This window comes from Hypomesus transpacificus, chromosome 19 (genome assembly GCF_021917145.1).
Source record: "Hypomesus transpacificus isolate Combined female chromosome 19, fHypTra1, whole genome shotgun sequence".
Lineage (NCBI taxonomy): Eukaryota > Metazoa > Chordata > Actinopteri > Osmeriformes > Osmeridae > Hypomesus > Hypomesus transpacificus.
In genome coordinates, this window is record NC_061078.1 from 6,484,594 (window position 1) to 6,497,022 (window position 12,429).

A 12,429-nucleotide genomic window follows, 5' to 3' on the forward strand; every position below is an offset into this window, starting at 1 on the left:
CATTTAATTTGTATACTTTATGTATTAATATTATTTTTATTTAACCTATATCAATGAAAATGAGGCAGAATTGTTTTGGGATCCTTTAGAGGTCCTTTCAATTTTGTTTAGAATTACAAGCATATTGTGTACAGGCTGGCAGATGAGACAGAAACATATTTAATTAAACATATCATTTATGTATTTACATATGGCACATGCAGTACAAAGTTTTTAATGTATTTCCACATTCAACAACAAAGCCTGACCCATGTATGGCACACTATTCTGCTGTAATGTATGATTTTGTATAATTTAACAGTCACTATTGCCTTTCATAAAAGTGAAAGGTGAGACCGATTTTTGAAAAACAATCAGATAACAGCCATTATTGGGAAAAGGGCTTTTGATTCAGCTGCTTTCAACCACTGAAAGAAAGAAAAAAAACTTTCACATTTCACCTGTAACAATCAATCAATAGGGCCGACAAGATGCCTAGAAAGTTATTTTCAGTGCGACGCATTTTACACAAGATACCTTCGAGGCTCACTGCATGCTATGTTAAAATCAATCCAAGCATTGCTTTTTTGGGCAAGTGTGTGTGGGAAACACAGAACAGAAAAGTGTTTATCACATTCCTCCCTTAGATGTCTGTCTGTGCATGTAGGTTTCAGGCACACATTTGTGCTTATTCCTCTGAATATACAAACACACATTTGTATGGATGTTTACTTGCATTTCGCTGTGTGGATACTTGTGTGATTGTGTGTGTGTATCCCGAGGTAGGTGTGTGTGTGTTCCTCTCAGAAGGTGCTCTGGAGCAGGCAGTGGCAGCCGCAGCCTGTGGGGCACTCATCCTGGGAGCGGAACCAGTCCATCATGTGGGTGGTGTGTCCTCCGTGGCCACAGCTCAAGCAGAAGTTGGAGGAGCCGCGGACCGCCACGTGACAGATGGCGCACTGGAAGGTGAATCGCTTACACACCGCACACTGGGTGCCACGGGCCTGGCTACGACAGTGACAACAGTACACACCAAACTCTGAGGGAGGAGGAGGAGGAAGAAGAGGAGGAAGGTTGGTATAAAAGGAAGCTAACAGCATGAGAGCGTACAGTCTATGCATTTCGACTTCTTCTATCTGTTGTTGGTGCTTGTGGTGCCATTGATGGGAGTGTGCTGCATGTCTTAGACTAACCAATGCCCTTGTGAGGCTCTGGAGGGCAGGAGGCAAATTTGAGCACATCGGCCCTCTTTTCTTTCAGCCCCCAGCGGTGCAGGATCTCTCCGTAGCACTTCTTAAAGTCATCAAACTGCAAGGTGTTGGCTGGGTCCAGGAGCCTAGCCCCAACGACACCACAGGACAGCAAGAGTAAGTACTGAAGTTCTCACGTCTATTAACACCACATTAGTTTATCCCTTGCAATTGAAGCCACATCGTTATTCTCATGGTTACCTTTTATTCATGTCATGCTGTTCCCTCTCTCGCTCGCGCGGATCTGTGTAAACCTGGTTGGCATAGCGATATTCGTCAGGTGAGGATTCTCCCCAGGGTGCAGCATGTTCAGAGTCTCGAGCTGAGGAAACAAATATGAAGACAACGGTCTCATCCGTTCTGGTGGTACTGCGCTGTTTTGACAGTGGGTACCTATGCAGCATGTGTCTTTTGTTTGTTTACATCGGGTTAGCATTATCCTATACCTCTATTGCCTGCACACACTCCTACAGAAGGTGAAATGTAATAAGTGCCAACTAATTCATAGTCCTGCAAAGCTAGTGTTTACAGATATTGTAAGAGGGTTGTGAGGGCTCTCTTCCTGTCTGAGTTGGGGGCTACCCTACCTATGTTCCAGGTGGTGGTGGTGGTGGATTCAGAGGTGCTGGAGCATGAGCCGGAGGTCACAGAGCTGGACGTGTAGCTGGGCTGAGAGGAGGAGAGGGTGGGAGAGAAGGGAGGAAGATGGAAAAGAGAAGAGAAAACGGTTAATTAGATAATAATTAAAGTGCAAGACACAGAAAAGAGAGGGGTGAGTACTCAGCCTTTTAGCTAGTTTCAAAAATGTTTCAAACACCAGCCTAACCCCCGATTGACAAACCTTCTCAGCATCATGATGCTTAGTAGGGGACTTACATAACGAGAGTGATGGGGAGGGAACGTGGAGGATCGTGAGGGATGGTGTCCGTACAGGGAAAAGTAGTCCTGAGGAACCCCCTGGGTTCTGAACACACTGCACAGCATGGCCAGGGTTTGTACATCACTCATCTGGCTGTAGTGGGCCAGACTGGGAAGAAAACAACACATTATTAAACATAGTAGAAAACATTTTTGCAGTGTATGTGGTTTATAACATTGTATACGTAGGTATGCATATAGTAGACAAAGTTAGCTAGCAAGAAACTGTTGTGGTAGAGTATTCACATGTAAACATGCAGTGGAAGGGCTATTTAGAAAATAGGATTATAGGAAATGAATGCACAGTTAATTATGAAAATATGTATTTGTAGATTTACAGTCTTAATGGTTTGGCATTACATTCATGGTGTGAAAATATGTTTGGCATATACTATAGTCTAGTCTTAGTATTATATTATATATTTTTTATGTGCTCATGTTCTCTTCTGCTCTTATTTTTCCCCAGACTTTTGGGACCAGTTCATTAAAGGTTCAAATGAAATGAAATAATAATAATTTGACAAGCTATATTTATATTTAAATGCAAAAAAAAAGAAAAAGACCACACTGACATTAGAGGAGGTTTCTCATAATGTAAAGGATATGAGGTTTTAATTACACCATTTATCATGCACTGATGCATAAAGGTAGCCTGACAGAATATGAGTCTGATACTGCTCCATTGGGCTGTAATTATGTGGCGTGTTTCAACTGAACCCAGAAAAAAAGCCTCTTTGTTCAATTGGATAGACCTACAACCAATCAGACCAACGTACTATGTTAACTGTTTCAGAGTCCCGTAGGAAGGATGGCAAAAACATGTTTTCGATCAACAAATGCCTTGATCGCGTTTCTCTGTTCCTCTTTCAAACTTAATGCGCTGTCGATGTCTTCTAAAACAGACACGATGGCAGAATCTACACATCTCAGCTCTCCAGCGGCAGCCATGTTTGTTAAAAACAAATTAAACCAAGCGCTCTTTGGTGACGTGGTTGATTACGTTACTGTTGATCATCTGTCCATCATTGTATGAAGCCCGCCCTGACAATTTGATTGGTATGAACAGCTCTTGTTCAGGCATAGTTTTTCCCCAACGGAGCACTGCCAGACCGGACTTCCCGACCCAAAAATGTTGTGGGCGGGGCTAAATTTGGCTGGCACCCAGGATAGCATAAAGGAATATATATGGATGAAAAGACACTGGTGTGTCAATCCACTCACAGAGTCTCCAGCAGGTGGCGCCCAAACGGGTGTCTAGCCCAGGGAGTGTCAGCATCAGGGTCCATGTCTGGGCTGAGGTCCAGACTAGTAGCAGCAGATGCCAGAGCCCACACCTAAGGAGTTAAGACATAGGCTTCTATATCACTGGATAAGGACTTATAATGGATATCCAGACTGGTGATGGATGACTGGAGGAAGACTGGGCGTACCTTAGCCACGTCCCTGCGCCCCACTATCAGAGCAGCCGCTGCGTTCTTCTGGCATGTTTCCTGGATGTCATTCACATTAAGACTGGAGGGGAGAGAACCCATACATTCAGGTCAGTTTCAAATTCCAAAAGGTGTTCATACAATAAGTGATATGTTTACAACACTGTTAGGGTTAGAAGTTCTAACCAGGTTATTGTCACCTACATGTATGTCTCCCCAAGGATCTTGTGGACGGGCAGCAGACAGGTGATCTCCTGGATGATGATCTTCCCTGCCAGCTTGATGGGCCTGTTGCTGTAGTCTGTTCCCTCTCGCTTGGTCTTGAAACGACGTGACTTCTGTAGGAAAATGAGGGAGGACCATCGAAGGATTTAATACAAAACAAAAAGAAATGGGTCTAATTCCTGAAATACATATTCTCGCAAAAGTTGTTGAAACTTCCAAAAATAATAACAATGAAAAAGAAAGAATTTGTACATTTCTTATTAGCAAGGAATCACATGACCTTACCATAACCTTTGGATGTTACAGAGTGTTAGTGTCACATCAGAAGCGTTAGCCACCATTGGAGGTAGAAAGACAGACAGCGAGGGCAGGAGAGAGGGCAGCAACAATGGTTAATGCTTTAGGGGGTTATCCATGCTTGCTTGAACCACAGAGAGATGGAGAGACATGCTAGGAGCCAAAAGAGAAAATGAGTCAGAAAGGATCTGAATATAAAAGCCCAGACGAAGGGAGAGAGAGAGAGACAAGATGGGGGAGGGAGAGAGGGTGAGCTCAATACCGGACAGTCATGAATGGTCTGCAAAGACCAGCGGCGTGGGCCAGACATTGGGGGCTTCTGATTGGTGGAGATTGAGGGGGATCGAGTAGAACACACCAACGAGAGGGAGGTAAGGTGAGCAGGGAGAAGGAGAGGGGGAGGGCCCCTCCCCCATGGCCCCCGAGACAGGAACAGAGAGAGAACAGCTAGTCAGGGGGACAGCCAGTGCATTGGGGTGGGGGGCAGGAGCGAATGGTGAACAAAACACTAGACACGACAGAGCTTAAACATCATACCACTGGGCTAGGTCAGCATAGGACATGGGGACTACTGCAACAACGTTCCAAACAAAGCATGAAGGCACATCAACGCAGCAAGGTGCAACGTAGGAATGTTTGTGTATATGTGTGTGTAGGGTTAGGGTTAGTGCCCGTTGCCCAGGTGACCTCACCCGCTCCTTGTAGTAGAAGGAGGAGATGGAGACGGTCTCCTTGTCGGAGCGCGTGGGGCTGCCGCTGTAAAGCCTCAAGGTGCTCTGAGACTCTGTCCTCATCTTCATAGGGGTCAGGATCCCACTGTGGTATGCTGACAGAGCAGAAAGAGACCTGGGAGAAAGCACACACACACATATTAACCCCCCTTATCCTACACACACACACAAACACCAAAGACTCACGCACATACACTAATTGTGGGCGTACCTGGGGGTGGGTTCTGTAGGGGGAACAGAGCGGTGCATGGTGATGGGTCTGGTGAAGTACACCAGGCAGCCCGTGCCACAGAAGCGTGCCCCCGAGGTGCGGGGGAAGGGGATGTTGGCGTCCTGGTAGGAGCCATAGGTGTTTGTGACCCGGGGGAACGCTGGCAAGGTTGGGGTCACAGGGTTGGAGAGAACGTAGGGGTTGGCGGCTGTGCCATCTTCCTGGGTCTGGATATGGCATCATGGAATGCAATGAACATGTAAAGACTAAGGTTTCTTTTGATCGAAACGAGATACAGAGGTGTGTTTGAGTGAGTGAATGAGTCACCATGTAAGACTCCATGCAGGACACCAGCTGTCTGACACAGGGCTCCAGACAGTTCTGGTTCCTCTTCACCTTCTGGAGTGACGTATCGGTCAGGATCTACACAGAGGAATGCACAACCATGAGTACCACTCAGTTGTCTTACAAGTGAGGACCGACAATTCATTCTCACTCAAAATCACGTTATCCCTAACCCTAACCAAATCCCTTAATGTAATTCTAACCCTATCAACCCTAGAAACACAGCTAGAAGTAGTGAGGGCCAGGAAAATGTCTTCACTAATTCCTTAGTTTGCTATATTTTGTGGGGACTTCTGATTCTCACAAGAATAGTAAAACCAACACACACAGTACCTTCTGTATTTTGGTTCTCATGGCGGTGGGGATGGAGGTGGGGCTGACAAACTGGAAGGCAGGGGCAGCATTGTTGGGGTATTGGGCTGGAAACTTGACCACCAAACGGACCTGGTGACTACCAAAGTGGGCTGACACGATGCAGCTCCGGTTGACAGCATCCATCTGAACCCAGAGAAGCAATTCAGATTGCAGGGACACACACAAGTCATCAGGTACCACAATAAGGAACTGATGTGCATTGCAATATTATTAATCCAAAACAATGAACAACTCTCCAGTTGTAAATACTATAATAATTGTATCTTACATTTTAAATGAATTTCAGATTGTTTAGTACATTTGGTCTTGCCAGACAAGCTGTGTTTGTTTCTTATAGTGACTTAGACTGGTCGTGGTTTGAGCCAGAGTATCTAGTCACCAGCTAATCAACAGCATAGGGCATCTGGAGAGGGTTTCTTTATGCATCTGTGAATGTGTGTGTGTGCGTGCGTGAGCCTCTAACCTCAACATTGACGTTCCGGATCTGCAGGTTGACGAGGGAGAACTCCTGCTGCAGGGTCTGGGGAAGACCTGGGGCTTCCTGTCTGCTGGAGCTGGGCCCTGACAGGTCCCCATCCTGGTCTGAACAGCCACACACTCAGTACTGCTGCTTCAGTAGTACTAGGCACGGAACTACTCTTCAAATTCCTATCACTGCTGCTAGTCTGGTAAACATTTGTATTTGTGTACTGTGCATATTGTGTTGGTACTTTAACCTTGTGCGTAATGATAAGTTGCAGTTAAACTACAATTAAAGTCACCGTAGGGATTCTGTAAAAAGAGGCTAGACCTGTTGTTGGTGTGTTTGTTTTACCCAGCAGGTCGTCGATTGCGAGGCCGGAGCTGGGCTGGGGCTCATGGGGGGACAAGATCTTCTCAGACTCTGAGGTCAGAGACATCCCCTCCATCAACTCGTCTACTAAGTCATTAGAACACAGCTGTGGAGCACACACATGGGTCAGCTGTACTGTCTCTCTGTCTGACTACATGTTTGTTTGAATAAGTCAATGTATTCATCTGTCTCTCTGTCAGGGGGAACCTAACTTACCTTTTGAAGCTGTGGATCCACACGCCATATCCTAAGTGTCTGGTCTCTGGACCATGTGACCAACTGGTAGTCCTTAGACCCTGGCATATACAGGAGACAGAGAACCAAGGGTTAAAATCTTCTTGAACCTGCCAAATTGAAACTGCATGTTAAATCCAGAAACCATAGTTTTCACCTTGATTCACTCTGTCAGTTTATGAAAGGGCAGGTGTTCTTAATGCTGCGTGCACAGTGTAGGAGGGGCGACGAGGCAACAAAACGCTGGATCAGTGACGTCATATTGACAAACAGGGTGTGGACCATTCCGTCTAGTCCTTACCCTCCTTTTGCGGGCGCCACTGGAACTCCAGCACCACATCGTCGTGTCCTACGAAGGCGTGGACAGGGCTGTTGAGATCCAACGTACTCCAGAGCAGCAGACTGTTCTCCCTCCTCAGCTGGGGAACCATCACCGTCACCAAGCCGTTGGAGAAGGGCTGTGGGGGCGTGAGGGACACACATGTGTACACAGACCTGGTGATACTCAGAGCACACTACACTGTGAGAAGGGGGAGGGGTATTAGGGACACTCACAGTGTATCTAGCCTTCCACACTGGGACCTGGCAGGACAAGATGTTGAGGTACTTCCTTGGTTGTCTGTAGTCCCAGAACTAGGGAGAGAGAAAGAAAGAGGCAGATACATGAAAAATAGGATGGATGATTATGATGACATTTGGCTGCAGACTGCTGTGTGCAGTGACTTACCCGTACAGAGTTGTCCTGACTGGACGTGGCTAGGATGTACTCGTTTTCAGGATGCCAGTCTAGACCATGGATCTTAGACAAGTGGGCTGCTACATACTCTACTGCTGTGTTGGGTTTCTAAAAAAAGAACTCAATTAATTAACCAATCAATTAATCAATCAATCCAAGTATATATTTTTGGTGGAGATGCAGTTAGTAGTCACATACTAACCCTCTTGTCCCATATCCTGACGTCTCCGTCATGACTGGAGGCAAGGATGTGCTGGTTCCGCCTGTTCCATTTGACCTGTGAAGCCCCCGCTAAAGAGGTCAAAAGAGACAGTCAAGAATTGGGATGGAGGAGAGGGAGGGAAGAACAAAGGGAGCATGAAACCAAATCTGTAAATGTGGTGAGAAAACTTGTACTGAAATACTGATATCTTGAAGTGATTGCTCACCGACAGCTGAGAGTGCTACTGTAGGTTTCCGTGTGTCTCTGGGAGCAAACACAATACCAAAAACAGATTTTTTTAAAAGATGTCTGTTTTATTACCATGCATAACCCCTGCGAGAGTTTCTTACCTGGTGTCCCATATATAGATGTAGGTGTCTACCGAGCTGGTGACTAGATACTCTGGCTCAAACCACGACCAGTCTAAATCACTATAAGAAACAAACACAGCTCGTCTGGCAAGACCAAATGTACTAAACAATCTGAAATTCATTTAAAATTTAAGATACAATTATTATAGTATTTACAACTAGAGAGTTGTTTATTGTATTGGATTAATAATATTGCAATGCACATCAGTTCCTTATTGTGGTACCTGATGACTCGTGTGTGTCCCTGCAAGGATGTGTGGACCTCCCCACTCCCATCACGCCATGTGTACAGATCAACACGCTGGTTACTCTGCAACAAGATTGATTTTCATTTAGACTGTGTGATATTTAACTGTCAGGGTTAAGGCGCCACCATGTGGCCATCCACAACCATAAATAAAGGTCTGAGCGATCTTTAAAAAAATTGAGCATTATTTTTGTGTGTGTTTGGTTACTTTTGATACTGGGACTTACAGAAGCAGCAAAGACATGGGATTCTGTCTTGTGAGGATTCCATTGGACAGTGCCCACATCCCACTTGCTCTGGCGTCCAATTTTGCGAGGTGCTTCCGAAGGGGTCTCAAGGTTAACCACGTAAAGGAAGCGCCGTCTGCAACAGAATGACATTCAGTGGGGATCATTCAAAACAAACAAAATCGTCTGGAAAGACTTGACAAACTCTGTATGAATAAGGATGATAACTAAACAGTGAACTGTATTTTACTATTGCACTGTATTGTAATGTTAAGCAACCATCTACAACAGTCACCATTTGTGTCCCTATGAGGAATTTCAAACTTGCTCCGAACATGTAATACGACTTTTCACTGGGCAGTGAGGCAATGTACCAGAGCTACACACCCTGACAGAACTGCATGGCGTCCCAGGCAATCCACTGACATAGCAGTTGCCTGCAAAATCAAACAGATAAGCGTCGACAGTTTCACAGCATTCAGAAAGTTCGGGTTTCTCGATAACTATTGTAACTATACGTCCATGTATTTAATAAGGTAGCATTACAGGAAAACAGACATACCAATGAAGCTTTATCCACGGTAATAATTGTAAAAAATCTGAGAGTGAATGGAGTTTTGCAAGTTGGTGCAAATGAAAATATATGAGTTGTTGACTTCTAACGGTACATCAATGTTGTAATGTAAGTGCGGTGTAAACTTAATGATGTTGGTTCAGGTGCAGGTAGCTTAGTTAGGTGTTTAATTCACGTGAATAATGACAAACCAAAAGTATCTATGTTCTGAACCGGATAATATTATCGTATACATGACATTAACATGCTGATGCAACTTCTGTGACGATAATACAACAAAGGTATGTCCAAGACCGTTGGCAAGAGATTGGTTAAACATTAAAGGGTTGCTACTGGATTGCACTTAAATTATGAGCAACTAATGCTCTCCAATCATCCGCGTTTTCATAGCACTGCAATGCATCATATATTAACTCCAACTCGTTGTCTCCTGCACGACTACGTCTGTTAAGTACCTGTGCATCTCGGAATTCGACCACCACATTCTCACTACTCCAGCGGGCAGCCATCTTGCTCTACAACCAAAACAATAATCAACATTGCACGTCACATGTAAAAACGCGAGAGTTACTTTTTCGTATCTGATTGGTTAATTTGCTGACGCGTGGAGTCTGCCATTCAAGATGGCTACTGCCTTGGTTGAGCATGTTGTCGCAGACGCAGGTGCATTTTTGAAGAAAGTACCTCTCCAGGTGAGGATTATTTTACCAACTGATCTCCAAATGTTCTGCGCCAAAGAAATCATGCAAAGTTATGTATGAAGGGGGATAACAGTATAGTGATCCTGCACTGTTGAGCTGTCTGAGAAACCATGTCGGGCAGTTTTTGTAGCTGCGGCACCTAATCTTAATGATCAGGGATGAGCATTTTACAAACGTTGCTTTTTTGTGTATTTAGGAAATTGGAAAGAATATCTACACCCTGAAAGATGTTGTGGATGAAATTCGTGATAAACCCACCCGGAGGAGCCTGTCGTTCCTACCATATCAGTTGAACTTCAAAAACCCTCAACCAGAACACATTCGATTCGGTAATGTTTGCAGTGTCTTTGTTTAACATATCTGTAAGTGGGAGATGTATCACTTACGGTCTTCCCGTGTTCTCATTTTTAGTCACTGAATTCTCAAAGAAGACCGGAGATTACCCCAGTCTGTCTGCCACCGATATAAAGGTCTTGGCCCTGACATACCAGCTGGAATTGGAAAATGTGGGGTCGGGCCATCTAAAAAAGGAGCCTGATGTCAAGGCACGTTAGCTATGTTCTGTATTTGTTTGTATTACGAAAGTGGATCGAAGACTATAGATTACACGATATCATTTGTTAATCTGTTGGATTTTAGGTTCAATTATGCAGCACAAAGCGGCATCCAGAGGCCCCAGTAAATGTAGCAGGATTCCACTTCCCATCAAAGGTAATGTTATGCTATGATGTCTCAAATACTGGATTAGGACATGCATTGTATGTAGCCAATGAACAACCACAAAACACCAATTTAAAAGCAATGTAGTGTAATTATAGTGCAGTATTGGTATCATAGCTATTCATTTGGACCCAAACAGAGGCCAGTAGAGGGTTTGGAAAGTCACCGACAGACTTCTGTACAGACTTCTCTTTCATCTGAGGAGTTTAACACTTTCCAGTTCTGGAGGAACCCTCTGCCCTGCATTGAGGCAGAGCTGTTTGAACTTCTGGTGAGTGGGTGTGACGTGGTCTCACTTGTAGGTCAAAATTGACTTCTTGAAATCCTTTCATTCATTTCCGCAATTACTTAATAAAGTCTTTGGTCAACCGGCAGCATGTTGAGGACATCTCTGTATCAGATGGAACAGAGGTTGAGGAGGTGCTTGAGGACGGGGGCATTCACAGGGATTCTGCAGAGCATCAAGAGTCAGAAGAACACTCTGTGGACCTGAGTGATGGTTCAGGAGAGGAGGAGGAGGAGGAAGAAGAAGAAGAAGAGGATGGTGATGATGGTGGTGGTTGGATCACTCCCAGCAACATAAAACAGGTCCAGATGGAGACTGGCCACTGGACTTCTCTGGCGGATGTTAAAGTGGGATGCCTGACGACAGATTTTGCCATGCAGGTAAATTCTGACTAAGGACTAAGCCACTGCATTGCAGTTCCTTTTGTATACGGCCTATTTTGTTGACATAAGACGTTTTTTTTTCTCTCTAGAATGTTCTAATTCAAATTGGACTGCATGTCCTCTCAATTAATGGAATGCTGATTAAGCAAGCAAGAAACTACATCCTGCGATGCCATGCTTGTTTCAAGTGAGTGCCAAAAAAAAAAAAAAAAAAGAAAGTGTTTGTATAGTGAAAGTTAACTAGTCACTTTTATTTCAGGACCACAACAAACATGAACAAGGCTTTCTGTCCCCATTGTGGTAACAAGACGCTAAAGAAGATAGCCGTGACCATCAATGAGGACGGCAGCATGCAGATGCATTTCTCCAAGAACCCCAAAGTGCTAAATCCTAAAGGAATGAAGGTGAGAAAGAGCATCTGCATCACTGGCAGAAAAAATCCTTGATACATCTGATCAGGTGGTCTATGAGGATCTGCTTTGTTGTCCAAAATGGCATTTAAATAGTATTTTATATTATCTATATCTTTATACATACACCTACTCTGTCCTGCCCCCTGTAGTACACACTACCCCTGCCAAAGGGAGGTAAACATGCCTGCAACCCCCACCTGGTGGAGGACCAGCGTTTCCCCCAGCAGAGACTGTCCCGCAAGGCCCGCCAGAAGACGGATGTCTTCAACCCTGACTACGTGGCGGGAGGCTCCCCGTTTACCGAGAACGACATCTACAGCCGCTCTGCCAACCTGAACATACGAGATAGCCAGTGTGGAGGGGGTAGGAGAAGGGCCAACCCCAACTCTGCACAGAAGAAGTTTGTCAAGAAGAAGTAATGGGCTCCACTAGCACATGACACCATGAGCCACTAATCTGTCAATTGACCCTGTGAAATCATGCTGCAGTCTAATCTCTACATGCAGACTCTAGCAAAGCAAAAATCCAGCAACAGAATAGCTGCAACTGAATATAATACAATGTTAATAACCTGGCTATATTTCTAAGGTTAACTTCATGCCATGCTCTGTTGAAATATTACAGAATAACTTTCATATTTTCTAAATCCAGTTGTGTATGGGCTTGTGCATGTAACCTGCAGACACATTTTGGCCCAAAATAAATCTGTAGACAACCTGTAACTTTCTGCTCCTTATGTATG

The 12,429-nt window shown here is 44.7% G+C and overlaps 2 protein-coding genes and 1 long non-coding RNA gene across 4 annotated transcripts; 2 read left to right on the top strand and 1 right to left on the bottom strand.

The window, feature by feature from the left end:
- Positions 1-165: 165 nt before the first annotated feature.
- On the bottom strand, positions 166-9,741 carry wdr59 (WD repeat domain 59). Of its 2 annotated transcripts, none has more exons than XM_047041749.1 (25): positions 9,640-9,741; positions 8,998-9,047; positions 8,611-8,746; positions 8,361-8,446; positions 8,116-8,196; positions 7,992-8,029; positions 7,766-7,854; positions 7,555-7,671; positions 7,383-7,460; positions 7,129-7,285; positions 6,810-6,889; positions 6,576-6,699; positions 6,225-6,343; positions 5,720-5,884; positions 5,369-5,464; positions 5,042-5,268; positions 4,792-4,945; positions 3,782-3,915; positions 3,578-3,659; positions 3,369-3,481; positions 2,106-2,256; positions 1,817-1,898; positions 1,431-1,551; positions 1,173-1,315; positions 166-1,018 (listed from the first exon to the last, which is right to left on the bottom strand). In XM_047041749.1, exons 1-25 carry the CDS (start codon positions 9,691-9,693, stop codon positions 783-785), a joined length of 2,913 nt encoding a protein of 970 aa, XP_046897705.1. In that variant the 5' UTR covers positions 9,694-9,741; the 3' UTR covers positions 166-782. The 2 variants fall into 2 exon arrangements, with proteins under 2 accessions (XP_046897705.1, XP_046897704.1); XM_047041748.1 differs by having other exon boundaries at positions 6,552-6,699.
- On the top strand, positions 963-1,908 carry LOC124481634. The gene is made up of 3 exons (XR_006957674.1): positions 963-1,052; positions 1,240-1,346; positions 1,828-1,908. It is a non-coding gene; the product is annotated as an uncharacterized LOC124481634 (long non-coding RNA).
- Positions 9,742-9,768: 27 nt separating the features above from the next.
- On the top strand, positions 9,769-12,404 carry nob1 (NIN1 (RPN12) binding protein 1 homolog). The gene is made up of 9 exons (XM_047041751.1): positions 9,769-9,876; positions 10,082-10,214; positions 10,297-10,430; positions 10,525-10,596; positions 10,745-10,876; positions 10,981-11,271; positions 11,364-11,461; positions 11,534-11,678; positions 11,837-12,404. Exons 1-9 carry the CDS (start codon positions 9,808-9,810, stop codon positions 12,104-12,106), a joined length of 1,344 nt encoding a protein of 447 aa, XP_046897707.1. The 5' UTR covers positions 9,769-9,807; the 3' UTR covers positions 12,107-12,404.
- The last annotated feature ends 25 nt before the right edge of the window (positions 12,405-12,429 follow it).

Coding starts and splice junctions, on each gene's coding strand:
- nob1 (XM_047041751.1), top strand. CDS start 9,808: ATGGCTACTGCCTTGGTTGAGCATGTTGTCGCAGACGCAGGTGCATTT. Junction 11,272..11,363: donor CGACAGATTTTGCCATGCAG/GTAAATTCTGAC, acceptor TTTTCTCTCTAG/AATGTTCTAATTCAAATTGG. Junction 11,679..11,836: donor TAAATCCTAAAGGAATGAAG/GTGAGAAAGAGC, acceptor TGCCCCCTGTAG/TACACACTACCCCTGCCAAA.
- wdr59 (XM_047041748.1), bottom strand. CDS start 9,693: ATGGCTGCCCGCTGGAGTAGTGAGAATGTGGTGGTCGAATTCCGAGAT. Junction 8,197..8,360: donor GGACACACACGAGTCATCAG/GTACCACAATAA, acceptor TGTTTCTTATAG/TGATTTAGACTGGTCGTGGT. Junction 3,916..4,791: donor CCTTCTACTACAAGGAGCGG/GTGAGGTCACCT, acceptor ATTTTCCTACAG/AAGTCACGTCGTTTCAAGAC.